This window comes from Semicossyphus pulcher, unplaced genomic scaffold, assembly GCF_022749685.1.
Source record: "Semicossyphus pulcher isolate SPU_LCO1_2020_fin unplaced genomic scaffold, fSemPul1.0.p SCAF_16, whole genome shotgun sequence".
Classification (NCBI taxonomy): Eukaryota; Metazoa; Chordata; class Actinopteri; order Labriformes; family Labridae; genus Semicossyphus; species Semicossyphus pulcher.
In genome coordinates, this window is record NW_027211670.1 from 19,385,455 (window position 1) to 19,403,608 (window position 18,154).

Consider the following 18,154-nt stretch of genomic DNA (forward strand, 5'->3'; position numbering starts at 1 on the left):
CAGATGCAAAGGCTTTCATCAGTGGGCCATAGGCTCAGTCACCATTGTGTTGCCTCACACGGTGAGATTATTACTTTAAGGGTTAAGTTATATGTCTGAATATGTTAGAAATCAAAAGTGTTTCTTGATGTTTTGAACATTGGAAAACAAAAAGTGAAAGCTGGCTGTCTCAGAGAGGGCGGAGGTTCAGTATTCAGACAGCCACTCCTTGAAGACACACAGCGTCCATGTCATGTGACCTACTGTCCTCAAATCAATATCAGATGTTATTACTCACTTGGACAAATAAGACACACCTCATTATATTGGAATTTTTCTATTTTCTTTTAATATTTCTGTAGAAGAGTTTGTTTTTCCTCAATAGCTTCAATGTCATGTGAGCCAGCGTCCTCAAATCAATGTCAGATGTTGAAACAACAAAGTTACACTCTGTCATACACATGAAAATAGCTGAATTAGTTGTGTCGAAAAACAAAACATCCAGAGAGAGATTCAAACACTTTCTCAACTCCACACAGCTGGCCGGTGAGTGTCACTTTCAGAAAATTACATGAAGGTGTGGGAGAAGGGCGTTTCCGAATCCATTCGACCATCAAGCAGAAGTTTATTGGAAGCATAAAAAGCAGTGGAAATTGGGAATGTGGGGCTTTTCCAGCGTCAGTATTGGCTTCTTTACACAACTGGTGTCTGTGCCTGCACTGTGATTTAAAATGTTTATCTGCTGGGTGGCTTCATGTGCTGACTCAGCTGCAGCAAAGCAGCTAATCCAGTATTTATGGGTGAACGCTGTTCTTAAAATTTAATTTCCAGTTACAGTCCTGAGCATAAAAGCCTGTCTTATTTAAAAGATGGAGGCAATAGTTTGTGATGGCTAAGGCCTCAAGAGAATTTCCAGCCTCTTGTTTTACTTCTTAAGACAGTTATGAAATATCATTTGCTGGTTCGGCAGGAAGCTGTTATTTATTTATGTGTCCTTTTTTAGTGAAACACGATACAATTATTATCATTGTCTCTTTTAATGTGCGTCCTGATGTAATTTTCTGCTGCGTTTGCTTTTTTGCAGAGGAGTTGGAAGAAGAGAAGGAGAGCCCGACAGAGACAGAGCTAACAGACAAACAGAAACACCAGCTTCGCCACAGAGAGCTCTTCCTCTCCCGGCAGTACGAGAGCTTACCTGCGACGCACATCAGGTAAAGTACAAAGACTCCCTCAGGCAGGGGGATGTGGCAAAAAATATATTCAGGATTTTTTGATGTAGATCAATATCAGTGTTTGGCACATGATATAATTTCCAGTCTGAGGGGTATCCTGAAATGACAGAGGCAAGCTTAACTTAAACGTAACCTCAGTGGGTAGAGCAAGCGCCCCGTGTGCAGAGCCTACAGTCCTCGACGCACTGATCGCAGGCTCGACTCTTTGTCTGCCGATCATTTGCTGCATGTCATCCCCCACTCTCTCCACTCCCCACATATCCTGCTTCTCTTCAGCTGTCCTATAAATAAACAAAAATAATCTTAAAAATAATCTGTGTCTCTCTGACACTCTTTGGCACACAAAGCATGTCCAGGTGGGTAGCGAGCCACGCCGTCGCTAACATTAGCTCAGCTTGTCTTTGTCAGGATACCATCAGTGTTCATCGTTCACAAGGATTTTAATAGGAACCGAAGTGTGAGCAGATGTCTCCTCCTCTTCAAACAAATGGACCCAGTAATAACAACTGTTAAAAACACTAAATAAAGGGCGCCTGTTTATCTCAACAGTTAAATTGGCAGCCTATGTACAGAGGCCACAGTCCTCGACGCACTGGTCGCAGGCTCGTCTCCCGGTCTGCCGATCATTTGTTCATGTCACCCTCCACTCTCTCTACTTCCAACATTTCCTGTCCATCTTCAGCTGTCCTATAAATAGGCAAAAAAGCCAGGGGAAAAAATCAGTGTCTCTCTGACACTCTTTGGCAGACATAGCATGTCCAGGTGGGTAGCGAGCCACGCTGCCGCTAACATTAGCTCAGCTTGTCTTTGTCAGGATACCGTCCGTGTTCATCGTTCACAGGGATTTTTATAGGAACCGAAGTATCAGCAGATGTCTCCTCCTATTCAAAACAAATGGACGTAGTTATAACGGCTGTTAAAAACACGAAATAAAGGGCGTCGGTTTAGCTCAGCGCTTAAATCGGCAGCCCATTTACAGAGGCCACAGTCCTCTATGTGGCTCTGCTCCCACTCTCGACCCTTTGTCGCGTTCCATCCCCCATTCTCTCTTCCCCTGTTTCCAACACTACCCACTGTCCTCTCTATCAGTAAAGGCTTAAAAGGCCCCAAAAAAATAATCTCAAAAAAAGAAGAAAAAACTAAATAAAGAAGAGACGGTGTCTCTTACCGGACGGATGAGGTTAGGAAGTACTACAAGCCAAGCTGCCGCTTTTTACCAGGTGCTCAGTTATCCGCAGAGGTCTCCTCCTCTTTATAACAAACTGACCCGTTAATATTAAAACCAATAAGAGCACTAAATACAGCAGCTTTAGCTTAAATCTGTGTCCCCCGTTGCCCTCTGGCAGACACAGGAAGTTGTGTGAGGGGGCTGCTAGCAGAGATGCAGCTAACGTCAAAATGATTGATGTCATGTTGTTTCCTCGTCTTTGAAGCACGAGTTCTCTTTCGCTGTTCCTTTGTGCCCCTCAGGTGTTTGTCTTTAACAGGAAACATCCACTTTATTCACCTGCAGCTAAAACAATGCTTTGCAGTGGGAAGTGGGAGTGGGTTGTGTTTGTGTGTATTTTCCATACAAGCAAAAAAAAGAGCGCCTTTTCTGCTGTCAATGTCCAATCAAAGCAGGACTAACATTTATCCTGTTATTGACTTAAAATTTACATCCTCGATACCCCAGTCTTAAGAATCACACACACACACTCTGGACCCTACATCTCGTCATCTGCAGGCAGTGCCCATGGACAGGCACCCACCCAGCCATGAATAGCCAAACAAGCGCTGCTCACTTCCTGTCTCTGTGACTTACATGCTGCTTTTCCCTCCCCCCCCCCCCTCTCTCTATTAGGGGGAAGTGCAGTGTGGCATTATTGAATGAGACTGAAGCCGTTCTTTCATACCTTGACAAAGAGGTGAGTCAGAGAAAACACAACACGAGCCGTCATCTCTTTGTTTGTGCTGAAGACTGTCAAAGCAGGTCGAGGTCATACTATGTTGCATTTCCTTTTTGCCACCTGCCTTCAAAGAGAGAGAAACGTCGAGGGCTAACAAATACTTTCAGTGTTGATGAATCAGACGATGATATTCTCCATTTGTTATTTGGTAGAAAAAATGAAAAAAAAAGCAGCTGAAAAATTTGCTTTTTTAATTATGAGATTGAGATTTTTTTTCCTATAAACCACATAAGTAAAAAGTTTTTACATTTTTGTCACTTAAAATAGAGAGCAGCTTATCCTCACATGTGAGAAGCTGGAATTAATTTTTATCAGTAGCTTTTGCTTTAAAAAAAAAAAGAAGTTCCATGTTGTTTTTCGGAGATTGAATATTTAACAAAACAACAAAAATTTTACAAATTTTTTTCCGTCGGCTCAAAAAAAAAATCTAATTTTTCAGTACAAGTACTTTTAAATAGGGCTGCATGATACATTTTTTAACCATCGTAATTGCAATATGTGCATGTGCAATAGTCACATTGTAGGGCGTGCGATTGTGACACAAAGTGACTGCGTCACGTCAAGCTGCTACTTTATTGTTGCTTTGTGCAAAACGAAAACTCGACATCGTCTTGTTTTCCATCACTAATCTACACCGAAAGTCCGTCTGATATCACATTAGTGCAGCTCTTCATCAGAGCGCAGAGTGAGCTGTTCATGCAGAGTCTGTGTGTCGCCTGCCTGTAAACGTGAATGCGACGCTGCTGCCCTTTACAAGCCCTTTTTACACCGCGAATCCACCTCAGCGCCGTAATGAAGCTCGTCATGCAGCCTTTTGGACCACGCAACGCCGGCGTAAAACCGCCCCAGTGTGTGTTTTTACAAAGCATTCCGGCATTGTGGAAGCAAAACGTGACGTGCGCGAGGTGTAAACAAACAGTGCACGCTTCATATACACACACACACACACGGCGCTGTTCCACGGTGCCGGCTCCGCTGTTTTGCCTCTGTTGCGCCTCTGTTACTGCCTCCGATTCCGGCTCAGAGGCAGAATGATTTCACCCCACCATTCCACCTCTGTGCGTTTTACATAGAAGACGAGACGTACAGCCAGTCCCGCCTTGAACTGGCAGTGTAAAATGGGCTTATAAGGGGCTAGTGTTACCTGCAGGAAAACTGTTAACAAGCACACGTCGCTGCTGCCGTCACAGATACGTCAGTGGGATGATCAAGGCAGACCTTTAGTTGTGTGTGGGCTGTGTTGTAGTGTGTGCATTGCCGTTATCAGCGTCACCTCGTCCCGGTGCTCGTTAACTCTATGACACATACAGGCTGGTAACTGAGCAAACTTGCCGCGGAATGTTTGCTTTTCACGGCTTTATCTGCAGCGCACACATGGCGCGACGGTGGGGACACACTGAGCGCGAAGTCGCGCGGCCGAGAAATTCGGCCCACTATTGCAAGCGGCCAATTCACTAACAGCTTTTCTACCTCACGATGTCATAATCATGCCTTTAAAGAAAACGGTGGTATACTTTTCAGTAAATAAACCTTATCGTATGTTGGTTTGATTGAAAAGACTCCTCGATTCACTCCAGTAAGCGACCAGCGAGGCTGTCGGCGACAGGAAGCAGGATACGGTTGGCTTTCGTTTCCATAGTTACCGTCACCGGGCTGCTCACGCTGATCAAACATACATTTAAACACCGTTAGAAATGGTAGATAACACAAGCTATAAGTAATGCACAAGTCTGTATTTATTTTGTAAAGAAACGTGTCGCTCCACCTGAACTCTCTATTTTTTCATGTCAGAGTCGCTGAACCAGATGTTATTAAAAAGGAGGAGAGTTTGTTTTGTTAGAAGAAAATTGACTTAAAAGTCCCAAATAATAACAGGTGTGATTGTTGATTGTTTATATGTACATGAAAACAAACTGCTGGTATTATTTCCTGTATTTCTTTTCGATCGCAATAAATATAACTTTTTTTCCATTATGGTGCAGCCCTACTTTTCAACCATTTGTTGTCTTGTTTTTTTATATTAGGCACATTAGTGTTCTTCGGCTTGTGAGGATTATTCTGTTACACAACAAATAGGGATTACAGGTTTACCAGCAGAATGCCTCGAAAGTATTAAAGTGCTTTCACCGTTTATTTCACACCCAGGAAATCTCCAAGGCTAAAATGTTTAGTAGAGAAGCCATTGAAATTATCTTTTAAATATGGAGGCTGATGGGTTTGTTTTTTTCCAGGATACGTTCTTCTACTCGCTGGTGTACGACCCGACACAGAAGACGCTTCTGGCCGACAAAGGAGAGATCAGAGTGGGACCGCGCTTTCAGGCAGACGTACCTGAGATGCTACAAGAGGGTCAGTCTGAGCTGAAGCGACTCACTCGACATGTGTGCTAATTAATTACACCTACAGGTTTTTTTTTTAATCTCTCACCTCATTATCAACAGCTGATGTTTGTTTGTGTGATTGGTCTCAAAGGGGTTGCAGCACTGAAAGGCTGAGAATTGGCAGGCGTGTTCAAATAACGGTGACAATAGCAGCTTTCTTTCCTGATGACGAAGGGAGAAATCACCTGTTGTGTGTTTAGATGCTGTTAAAGCACATGATTGACACATTATTGAAGGATATAGTCCCATGACTTGAATCTAAGCATCATTCACACAAACAGCTTGAAGCCTCCCTTTATTCTCTACATGAGGATGCAGTATTAACAATGGCGGAAGTCAATTTACTCGGCTTTTAATAAGAACACTCGGCTTGAGCAGAGATATTTTCCTTGTTCATGTGAAGAAAAGTAGTAAAAATTCCACCTCCGGCATGTTGAATAAAAGTTTTCGGGTTTTCTAGTGAAATATGTCTTTGAATTACGTAGAGCTGAAAGTCATAAAAAGGATGATGTTCTGAAATATTTAAGAATCTTATTAAAAGAAGAAACCAGCCACAGTCTCTTCTGTCCATTACCATCATATTGTACGCTGACATTTACAGATTATAGCAAACTGTGTGCAGAGTTTAGACTCCGAGCTCCCCCAGAGAAATGAATACCATGGCCTTAGTTACAATATCTTCTGAAGCCGGAAATAATGATTCAGTGTCTTTACTTAAAGGCGAGGCCTGTCATGGTTACCGCATGTGATTGCAACCACAGGATGGACCCAGTGACCGTCATCACCGCTATTTTATAATATCATAGACCCAGTGATGTTGTTGGGTATCTCTGACGCAGTCAAATCTAAGGGGACGCAGTAAAGTCACGATCCACCATTTAATGTAAATATAGATGGACGACACGTCTCCATCTGCCCTCATTGTATGAAATTGAAGCCAAAGTAGCCCCCCTGATGGGCGCTGCCATAATGCGATGATGATGTCATTTGGAGACAGAGCTGCGCAGTAGAGATCGGCGGGTGCAGCCGCCGTAGCCACTAATGCTAACCGAAACACACACTTAACTTAGCGAACAGCAAAGATCCCACACGCCGGCCTGTTTAACAGCAGAACAGCTTCTTGTGTTGGTCTGAAGCAGATGTTCACAGATATGGAAACTTGAATGACTGTAGTGATTGTTTTAGTTACGTCTCCTCTCGCCGTTCCTCCTCCACTCTGCTAATCCGGAACAGATCGGCTGCAGGAGCCGGATTTGTCAACAGAGCTGTCAATCATCCTTTTTACAGCATCAAATAACTAATTAAAAATAAACTTGTCAGAAAAATTAACACTTGGATATAAATCAGCATGATAAGAACTAACTATAATGACAGAAACCATGTTTGAGAAACATTTATTTGTCGTGTATTTTCATTTTATAGTTTGACTCATGTCCCATCTGTAAACATGGAGGAGGCGGGCTTTATGACCTATACTGCAGCCAGTCAGCAGGGGGCGATAGAGAGGGTTTGGCTTCGCTTTTAGGGAGCTGTCATGTCGTCCATCTTTCTATACAGTCTATGCTATCCACGCATCCCAGGAAAGCACGTCATCTTTCCATACGGAACAATACACTGTGAACAAGTTGTTTTAAAAATCACAGTAATCAGCAGAAGAAACGTTGCTGTCAGAGCGCTGCTGTTTCAACCCTCTGCCCATCTAATTGACGCAGACGAGCCGGTGTGCAGTCTCGCGACGAGCTTCTTTAGCCGCTACAACAACAACTTGGCCGTCACCACGGATTTCATTTCAACAATTTAGGATACGAACTTAGTATTGCTTAATAAACTTGAGTCACTCATGTCGATAATATTTTACCGTCTAGAGGACGCGCTGTAGTGAAAAAAACAAGTTAGTGCGGTGTGTAAGCTGTTGTCTGTGTGCGTCCTGCAGGTGAGGCAGACGACAGGGACCAGTCAAAGCTAGAAGAGAAGCTGTGGGATCCAGAGTGTCCACTCACCAACAAACAGATAGACCAATTCCTAGTGGTGGCACGGTAAGAACCTTTCACCTTTGACCTCTACACAGTCTTGTATCCTCACATGTATCAAACCTGAATCCTCCAGTCTTGAGCTGCCACTGCATAAACTCACAAAAACCGATGCTTGTTGCATCTAACAACGTGTGGAAATATGAGAAACCTCTCTGCTGAATTAAATCTGGATCAGGTGCAAAGTGTGATAATTCGTCTTCGGCCCATTCTTCAGCCTTTTACCAAGTTTCATTAATATGGGCCCCGTAGTTTCTCCATAATGGTGCTGACAAACAGCAGCACCAGGAACATATTGTCCTCTGTGGAGGAGGTAATCAATGCACAGTGTGATGAATTCATTGTTTCCCTCAAAGAAAAACAGTTTGTTATGGATATAAAAAAAAATACTTTAAAGATTAATAACAAACATTTTTGTCTAAAGTGAAAAACTATTTGTTTGTATATTATTCGCTCCTTATTTCTGGAAGCATATTCAGAGCTGTGTGTTGGCATATTTTTCTTCAACAAGCAATTAACCAAAACAATGAGCCCCACTGACAAAGACGTATAACACCACAGTGATGAAGCCTGTTTCTTAATACATACTCTGTGTGTGTGTGTGTGTGTGTGTTTTCAGGGCGGTCGGGACCTTTGCTCGAGCGTTAGACTGCAGCAGTTCAGTCAGACAGCCGAGCTTACACATGAGTGCAGCCGCAGCCTCGCGAGATATCACACTGGTGGGTTGGTCACGCGTTAAGGCACCCCTCATCATGACTTTAATTATTACACATTGTAACCATTCTGTTTCCATTCTGGTTGCAGTTCCATGCGATGGACACACTGCATCGTCACAATTACGACCTGTCCAGTGCGCTGAGTGTACTGGTCCCAGCGGGCGGCCCCGTGCTCTGCAGGGACGAGATGGAGGAGTGGAGCGCCTCGGAAGCCGCCATGTTCGAAGAGGCACTAGAGAAATACGGAAAAGACTTCAATGACATCCGACAAGACTTTGTAAGTGTAACTGCGCCCGCGTAAAAGATTAGTGGGGTGTCAGATATCTGCCAAGCTGACGCAAGAAGATCCTTGATACAAAAACACTAGAATTTCGAATATTTACTACCGCAAATTAAAAGGATGCAAAGCAAGTTATAGGTTGCTCAGTGAGCCCTAAATGTGGCTCATTGTTTCCCCCGGGACTCTCAGAGTTAATATCCTTTCATGGAGTTAAACCAGCCTTATTAGTCCAAGACAAGATGAGCATCTAGTTTGTCCTTAGTTCAGAAAATTCTACATCTAGTGTTTGTTTGAAGAGTAATTTAACACCTAATACACTTTTTCTAGTCTGTAAATTACAGGTTCAGTCACTTAACTTCTTATCTGTTTAGCTGGCACCATTTCATTCACCTTTCTTAGAAAGAACTGCTGTAATTCTGCTCACTTGACCCTGAACAAATTGTGCAAAAAGTCTTGGTTGCTCACAAACTGTCGGCTGCCGTTAAAGGGTAAAATGCCCAAACTAAGTTGCCTGTTCAGGGTTGGTAGTCATACTCCTAACTACGTTCACATGTGGCTGCTGTCATGAAGGGGAATAAGCGCATTAAAACATTATCCTTAACCCTTTTCAGACATGCATTCAAAGACTATAGACTTTGCCCAACAAGGCTCATCCTCATCTATGGCTCTGAATGGCTCTGCCTTCAGGAGCAGTTTGGGGTTCAGTTTCTTGACCAAAGCCACTTCGACATACAGAAAAATTTGGAGTATAAGCGAACTTTTAATACATGTCTTTTCATCTAAAAAGTGGGCTGCGTCCTATATACCAGTGCGGCCAATATACCAGTATAAAATGCAGAGAGAGGTATGTTATCGTGTTAATAACAATGGCGCTGATGATCGATGATTAAAATAGTTGGCAACGAATTTCATCATCGATTAGTTGGGTCTATGTTATGATGCTCGGATTTCACGGCATGAAATAACTTTTTCCCCTGTTTTCCCCTCTGGAATACTTCAAACAGAAAAGTCTGTTTTGGGGGGTATCCCAGAGGTTATTTCAACACTACTTTAATACGTTTTAAACACATTCAAAACACACACAAATTATCGCCTACCATCTGGTTTCACCGTGTCGAGTTTGCCATCCTGCTAGCTACCGGTGCCGTAGTTGAGCTCAGCCTACGTTAACGTTGATTGTTGTGAGGGTGGCGGCTGCACTGGCGAACATGGCGGCGCATGTCCGTGACGAAGCGTTGGCTAGATTATAGCACCATCGTTATTGAATAACGTACCTCTCTCTGCATTTTATTTATATATGTATATATATATGTATATTGGTCGCACTGGCATATAGGACACAGCCCACTTTTTAGATGAAAAAAAGAAAGTATTAAAAGTGCATCTTATTTTAGGGTAGATTTACAGAGACAAGAATCAAACTGCTCATCTTACAGTTATCCGGCGACCCCTTCTACCTCCTGAGTTACAGCTAAATGACGTGGAACACCTGATATACCATCGATAAAACATCATGATTACTAACATTCCTGCCTCAATCAGGCTGTATAAAAGTGTTTTTCTCTTCGTCAACAAACAGTTAGGCTGTGTTAAGGTGGAAAATGTGGCTTTTTAAAACTAGCATAGCCCAACGGAAGATGGTGGCGAAGTTTGATTATGCGTGAAGGACAATGTTTCGGTTATTTCTCAGCTAGAACGTGTTGTAATGGGGATCCATCACAATCTGATTGATTACAAGCTGACCACAAATGCTGTGCTATGACGAATACATTTTTCCAGCTGCCTTTACGCCTTCATCAGGCGACTCTTTGATCCTGTTGAACTTTACTAACCCCCCGTGTGTCTACCTAAGCTGTACAGTAAAGACAGGATACGGTGTACACTGTGGCACCAGGTGCTCATGAATACTTATTAAATGTGTGAATCAGTGTGTGTGTCTGTGCGTGTGCTCAGAATCAGGCAAAGCCGGTAGCTTTCAGCCTCTGTGGTCACGATGCCTCTCGCTCATGAATATACATGAAGGCTTTTCGCACCCAGATGGCAAGAACATGAGATATTAATATCATTAATTTGCTCTCTGTCTCCCCCTCTCTCTCTCTCTCTCTCTCTCTCTCTCTCTCTCCCCCTCCTCTCCACACGTCTCATTCTCTCCTCCCGCGAAGCTGCCGTGGAAGTCTCTGACTAGCATCATAGAGTACTACTACATGTGGAAGACCACAGACAGATACGTGCAACAGGTGAGACTCAGTCAGGATTTTCAAACCATTAAAAAAATGGCTCAAGTTTGAAGGTAATTTCAGTTTTTATTGTCCAGCTTCATCTTGTACGTTCTTTTTATCTGAGGTAGTCTGTCTGTGTTTTATATATTTCCAAAGTTATACTGCTGTTCTTCTGTTCTTTTATTGGCTGCTGCATTGCAGATGTGAACTCCAGTGATTTAGTAATGCACTTAAAGCTAAAACCCTAAAAGTTGAAGAGCTGTGAGAGAAAAGAATGATCAATATCAAACTGTAAAAACGTTGGATCCTGCAGTTCACCAGTTGTAACTAATAGATTCGTTTTATTAGCCTGTCTTTGCCTGTTAAATTCCCTCCTGTTAGAAACTCCGGGCAGGTTTTCAGTCATCAGCTTTACTCTTTCAGACCTAAGAAAGCCCCCTCCCTCCAGAGCCACAGTGGTTCTCCCCATCTCTATGACTAATAACCTGAGATTCCTGAGCAGTCCTCCTTTTAAAGGTGACTTTAAAGAGGGGGTATTATGCTGTGTCACATCTTAAGACATATATATAATGTTACAATGTTGGATGTCCAGACTAAACGTGGGTGAAGTTTCAAATCTGTAGGTAAAAGTATGTTGGAGTAATCCCCAGGCTTCTCAGCTCAGTCTGCAGGCTGCTGTGAATGCCAGGTTTCACACAGTTTTTTCTACACGCTGCACTTTGTGACGTCACAAAGAGCTGGCCAATCAGAAGAAAGTGGGCTTATAGGGACGGGGTTTCTTAAAGGGACAGAGCTGACTGAGTTGTTTCAGGCAGAGGCTGTATGAGGGCCTGCACAGAGCACCAGTGTGAGAAAACTATCAATTATGCTAAGCTACTCCACAGGTATCACAGAGTGAAATATGAGGCTTGAAACTTGCATAAACAGAAGACATTATACAGTTGGTTTTACAGGCGTAGTAGTTCTCCCATTTCCATGACAAATAATCTGAGATTTTTGTGTAAAATTGGTGGAGTCCTCCTTTTAAAGTTTGCTCAGTTGGTAGAGCAGGGACTCCATATACAGAAGCTGCAGTCCTCGACGCACTGATCGCCATCTTGTCTCCTGGTCTGCAGATCAGCTGACCTATCTAATTAAGGCAAAAAGCCATAAAAGGTGGAATTAGGCTGGTGAGGTAAAGTAAATTTTTGGCTGACCACCAGGTCTGACTGAGTGAGTGAGTGACGGTACTTTCAGAGCCGTAGAGAGAGAGAGTTGCGACATTGTAATGGCGGGTCATGGAGCATATTGGACCTCCACTGACGCGACTCTCTGTCTATACGGCTCTGGATACGTTGTTTGGGGAAGTAGGCGGGGCTGCTCCTCCGCTGCTCGTCTGCTGTCCTCGCCTATGTACGCACCGCGCACCTGCTTTCAAACACGTTGTCATCGGCCTCATAAGGACGAGAAATATGCAAAAGTGAGGGGAGAATACGGCTTGATGTGACTGAACATGAATGACGGCCCTTTCCCTTACACACTGGTGAAGAGAATTCACCCATTTAGACGATCAGCAAAAGGTGATGCCGATCTATCACTTGTAAAGAAGAAAGGAAACACCACCTTGAAATAAATTGACACATTTTACAATCATCTCTTTGATAGGCAGCCTGAAAACAGAACAGAGGGACTACATTATTCTGAAAGGTGTCAAACTGTCAGACAGGATTTTTATCTGTAGTTGTCTTTATTTATTAATGAATCCTTGTTGTTTCTCTCTGAGCAGAAGAGACTGAAGGCAGCAGAGGCAGAGAGCAAGCTGAAGCAAGTTTACATCCCAACATAGTAAGTCTCTGTGTTTATATCATTACTGTAACACTCGGCTGCCAGATGATTATTGTTTAATGTGTTATTCGTGTGTTTAACGTAAAGCTCCGTGTCTGTTTCTTGAATCTTCTGTTTTATCCTCTCTGACAGTAACAAGCCCAACCCCAACCAGATCTCTATGACCAATGGCAAGATGGCGACGGTGAACGGAGCGGGCCCCGGGGCCTACCACGCAGCAGGCGGGGGCCGGGCCTGCGAGAGCTGCTACAGTGAGTTTGTGTGTGTGAGACAGTAAGAGTGAGTGTGTGTTCAAGCATGGCACATGTGTAATTACATCACAAGGGCGGTGAGCCTGGGTCAGTTAGAATTAAAAGGGAAACCAATGCAGTCAAATGATTCGTGCTCCTCTGAGTCTAGAAGAGAGGCTTTCACTTCATGTTCTCCATCACTGCTGATTTATCCCGACAGGCGCGACTAATCCAGTAATCAATATCTCCTTTTGCTATTGATTCTGCTTATCAGCTCCTCAAAGCAAAGGTTAAAGCTTCTGTGCCTCCAAAGCTGACGAGCTCTAACAGTTTAAGTTTGGTTTCACGAGTTGATGTCTTCATATTGCTTGTTTCGTCTGACCTACATACTTCATTTATAATAATCTTATATAGGAAAAGGGGAAATCCTCCCATCTAAGAAGCTGCAAACTAAGAACATTTAGCATTTTTGCCTCGATTAATTATTTTAGTAATTTATCTATAATAAAATATTGTTTTTTTTCACATTTTTGTTTGATAAATGTATAAAATTGTTATTGGAGTTTGCTGCTGGAAGATAAAGCTGCCTCACACTGAAAGCCTTAAGATACTTAAAGTGATAATCTCGAAGATCTCAGTTTCTTGGAGCACACTTCCCAGATATCCAGACAGTGCTGCATGTGTGACGTTCACGGTTGGCTCCGGTTGTAACTCTTGATTTTCCTCGCTGACGGTCGCTTTCTTTTTAGACTGTTTGCCTTCATCTGAGCGTCGAGTTTGTTTCTTTTTCTTTGGATTTTCACTTATTGTTGAAGTTGTATCTGTAGTCATCCATCTTTTCTTTGTTTGTTCAGCCATACTAATTTACAGTTTACTCGCAACACCGGAAAAGCAGCCGCTTAGCTCCGCCTACCCTCTCTGGCAGACCAACCACTGCTGGCTGATGGAAAACGCGTCACTAACTGGACGCCGCTTGTGCTCACATTTTCTTTACTCCTGCAAATGCATGAATCTGTGCAGACAAAGCTTCTGCAGATGTTAAAGTCACTTAATGTACTAATTACATCGGTCTGCAGTAGGCAGCACTTTGACTCTGTCTGATTAAACATTGATAAAATCGTTTATGGGGATATTTGAGACGGTGTGAGAGAGGTCGATGCTCTGAGTGTCTTTTACTGCGAAGCTTCAAACTCATTAATGTGTTTCATACATTTAACAGCCATGCAGTCGGCCCAGTGGTACTCATGGGGGCCTCCCAACATGCAGTGCCGCCTGTGCGTCTCCTGCTGGATGTACTGGAAGAAGTACGGAGGCCTGAAGATGCCAAGCAGAGCGGAGGGCCCAGAGGAGAGGACCTCTCCCAGTCCAGCAAGCACCGTAAGCTCAGACACAGGGGACGCATGGGGAGTAGTGGGTGGGGGAATCGAAGGACATGAGGGTGTCTGTTTGCACCCCTTCAACTTTTTTCTGTGGATTCTTTTTTCTTTAAAGGTAGAATTAGCAGGTTGTTTGCAATCACACCATTCAAAGTTTCCATTTATAACCCCAGAGGAAAAGCAGCGGTCGAGTGAGTGAGGGACCGAGTGGAGAGAGAGAGAGAGAGAGAGACTCACATTAGCATGTTTTCCCCCGGCGGTTACGTCCTGGAGCAAAAATAAATAAGCTCCGTGTTTAGATGGATTGTTTGAATCGGTCCAAACACACTCTTCCTCCTGCCCACTGTGGCTTCTGTTAGAGGCCAGAGACTGAGACAGCAATGTAACCTGCTCTCGTTTTTTTAAAGGGCCAGTTTGCTGATTTTAAACCTCAGTCCTATCATGCAAATCAATTTGGCTCAGTGCCTTTGGAGGACGCTATCCGCTTCTCCAATGGGCCCTGGTTCAAAATCGTCAGGTTTGAAATATAGACTAGACGGTATATGCTTGTCGTATTTCTGATTCTGCACCGCTCTGAGCCATTGCCTGCAGCGAACACCGTAGTATTTCACTCCAGCGTCTCTCACTGGGCCGTTCCTTTCAGAGGGAGGGGCGCAATGCACGCTGGGTGTTGTAGGAATCTAGAATGGGCGAAACCACGAGCCGTTTGTACAACTTTCTCCACAGCTATGGCGCCTATTTCAAATATTATTGCTTCTATCGATTACAGAGAACACCAGCTGTGACTGACGGTGGCTTTTCACATGGGAGAACTGCTCCTTTAAGTGATTGACTAAACCTGTAATGTCATTAAAATCAACTGTGATTAGTCCCGACTGTATTCAGCAGCCTTTTCTCTCGTCTCTTTCTTTCCCTCCCCAGGAGCCTCGCTCACGGAGTCACGGCCCCCGCCAGTCCAACCACATGGTGCCGATGAGAAACAGCGGCAGCCCCAAGTCCTCCATGAAGACCAAGCAGGCTTTCCTGCTGCAGGCCACCCGCCTCACCAAGCTGGCCCGGCACATGTGCCGTGACATCATCAGGCTGCGCCGTGCCGCGCGCCGGCCCTTTGTGCCCATTAACTGTGGGGCCATAAAGGCAGAGTGTAAGAGCTCTTTCAATTCCTCCTAACTTCTGCCACATGGACACACAAACACACACGCCTGCAGACAAAATCCAACACGCACACACTCACCATCCCTCCTCACACTGACTGCCCCACCATCAACCCCCCCCATCTCTGCCCGTCTCCGCCCCGTCCCCCTCCTCCGTCTGTCTCTTTTCTGTTTTTATTATTATTGTTATTATTATTATTTTGGTTTTTGTATTCTCCCACCCCCTGTTTCCAATAAAGACTGCCTGTCCTCATAACTATGAGTTTGATCATCTTTTCATTCGTGTTTTTTATTTTTTTATCCTTTTATCTGTTACGGTTCTCTGTCACCGTGACATGGAAGCCATTGTTGGTACTTACACACAGATTTAATCAGGGCTATTGTTCTCCTGCACACACATAATCACTAGTTTTGCGCCCGTCATTAACAAATAGACTGTAATAGAATCTAACAGAAGTCATATTCCAGTCTGAGCCGTGTATTTGCTGAAGATAGATGTAGAGAGAATGTATTTTACTAAGAGAAGCTCTATTTTGCACAGGCGTGCCCAATCTGTGCTGTCCCGGCTGAACAAGTGGCCTCACACTGAATGTTTATTGTAAATACTGAACCTTAGCTTCAGCGTGTTTGCCATCTTTTCCCTTTGCACTCATTTTCCCTCCCAAGTGCTGTTAATCATCTGTTTTTGTGAGACAAATCTGTGTTGGAGCTTTAGACTGATGACACTTGAAAGAAGGGAGGATGAAACAGAAGAAAAGACTTTATAACTAGCTGCTCTTGAAGCCTTCGCTGCTGGCTGCACTTTCCTCCGTAGATCAGGCTTTACGCATAAGGAGTCACCGACTGAACCATGTCCTCTTGGCTGCTCCCTCTTCATACCCTCCACTCAGCTGTTTTCCTGTGTTCATGCAATATTCATGCGAATCCATCATGTTGCCTCTTCTCTCTCATAAATCCTCCCGTGGACAGGATTTGCCATTCAGAACCACTCCCTCCTCCTCCTCCTCCTCCTCCTCCTCCTCCTCCTCCTCTTCTGCCCTTTTTCTAACAACTGTTGCAATATTCTCATCTCATCTTCTACCTCCGTTTTTGGTTTTGCTCTTTTCTTTCATCACTGTGTGAATGTGAGAGTAGACCTCCAATAAAGTCACACCTGAAAGCATCTCTTCCGAGTCCTTGTGCTTCATGTGTCCTGTGTTATCTGTCCATCAACTCCACCACACTCAGAGGAACCATAAAGGCACCCTCCACCCTCCCCACTCCAAGCATGGACTCAAACTCCAGTGCCTGCTGTCATAATACCCTCATAATTTAATGTGCGCGTGTGTTTACGATAAGTATGATTTTTGTTTGTGTGTGCATGTAAGCATGTACTTCTCTGTATGTGCATGTGGGAGAAATGACCCCTAGCATCCCTGAAAGTAAGTTACCACAGCATCACCTCGGAGTGATTTACTTACTGCTTCATTTGGACCTTCATTTTTGTTTACATGAAACACCTATGTTCAAATCTTTGGTAATAAAAGGTAATATTTTACCAACACAGCTGATTTTGTGCTCAACTCAAGCAACCTACTGACTTGTTTTTTAATTAAATGATTCTGCAGACATGCTAAGAAGCATTAAGCATTCTTGTTCAGACAGTATCTAATGCTGCGTTTCCACTGCAGGAACCTTCCCCAAGAACTAGAGACTTAAGGAGGTACTTTATTCTCCTTATGTCACCTTCTACTTCAGGAGGTGCAATTCCTCCTCAACGACCAGGCTCTGAATAGAGTCCCAGGAACTTTATTTTACCCCTGAAGAGGTTCCTGTTAAGGTGCTTTTCGACAGCAGGAACTTTCCCCAGGAACTAGGAACCTTTTGAGGAACTCTGTAGGTTTCAGTAGCAGGAACCAGGGTCTAAATTTAGTTCCGGGGTAATTGATTTACACCCTGTAAAGTCCCTGCTCGGGGGGTAATACTTTCCAAAGGTCCAGGAACTTTCAGGGCAGGGCCTGCAATGCTGATCGTTTCTGATTGGTCGAGTACTCACTATTATCATCGGTTGCAGTTACTTTTGTTGCTTCTCCATACGTCGTTGGCCCGATTTGCATAATCTTACCGGAATTTCGGACGCTGTGGAAACACAGACAACAATGGGCCACAGGAACCATTTAGTTCCTTGAGGAGAAGTTCCTAGAACTAAAAGTTCACGGTACTTTTGGTTGAAAAGCACCTTTAGAGGGGAAGTACTGTTCCAGTACCATTTTTTACTTCTCCATACCGATTGCACTACCTTGTATGGAGTATTGGCCAATATCAAGTATCCCACCTATGCTAGTGTGAGAAAAAATATACATAATTTTGAAAAAAAATTTTTTGAAAACCCTGATTGCTGACATTTTGCTTGCTTTGGCACGCCATACTTTCTGATTCTGGTTTTTCGGGGGCTGATTGTTTGTGGTATCAGATCGGTACTTTGACTGGCAGACAGTATCAAAGATCACTATTAATACTGGTATCGGAGCAGCTCTAAGGAGCCTTTTACTCCCTTAAAAGGTAGTACCTAGGACTAAAAGTCCTGGGTACTTTTGGTGGAAACGCAGCTTTAGTACTCAAATGGAGGACAGGAAAATCAGCAGTCAGAAAGATACTACACCTCTTTGTAAAATGTGTGTGTGTTTGGTTTAGACATGTTAAGGGTGTCGGAGGGGCAGGCAACCCGCTTACCCAAAACCAGGGCGGCCCAAAGGAGCACTCTGACCAGTGTTCTGCAGTTTCTAGGTAAATAAAAACATTAAA

The 18,154-nt window shown here is 43.8% G+C and overlaps 1 protein-coding gene across 2 annotated transcripts in view; it reads left to right on the top strand.

Annotated features, from left to right (window-relative positions):
• The window catches only part of mta3 (metastasis associated 1 family, member 3), a 40,805-nt gene that overhangs the window by 12,860 nt on the left and 9,791 nt on the right, over window positions 1–18,154 (top strand). For both annotated transcript variants that reach the window (XM_069664353.1, XM_069664354.1), the window contains exons 4-15: window positions 1,064–1,190; window positions 3,055–3,118; window positions 5,392–5,509; window positions 7,475–7,577; window positions 8,191–8,290; window positions 8,376–8,564; window positions 10,730–10,804; window positions 12,552–12,610; window positions 12,743–12,861; window positions 14,060–14,217; window positions 15,138–15,360; window positions 18,044–18,136. In XM_069664353.1, coding sequence (XP_069520454.1) covers window positions 1,064–1,190; window positions 3,055–3,118; window positions 5,392–5,509; window positions 7,475–7,577; window positions 8,191–8,290; window positions 8,376–8,564; window positions 10,730–10,804; window positions 12,552–12,610; window positions 12,743–12,861; window positions 14,060–14,217; window positions 15,138–15,360; window positions 18,044–18,136 — 1,428 coding nt within the window. The remainder of the gene's footprint in view (window positions 1–1,063; window positions 1,191–3,054; window positions 3,119–5,391; window positions 5,510–7,474; window positions 7,578–8,190; window positions 8,291–8,375; window positions 8,565–10,729; window positions 10,805–12,551; window positions 12,611–12,742; window positions 12,862–14,059; window positions 14,218–15,137; window positions 15,361–18,043; window positions 18,137–18,154) is intronic.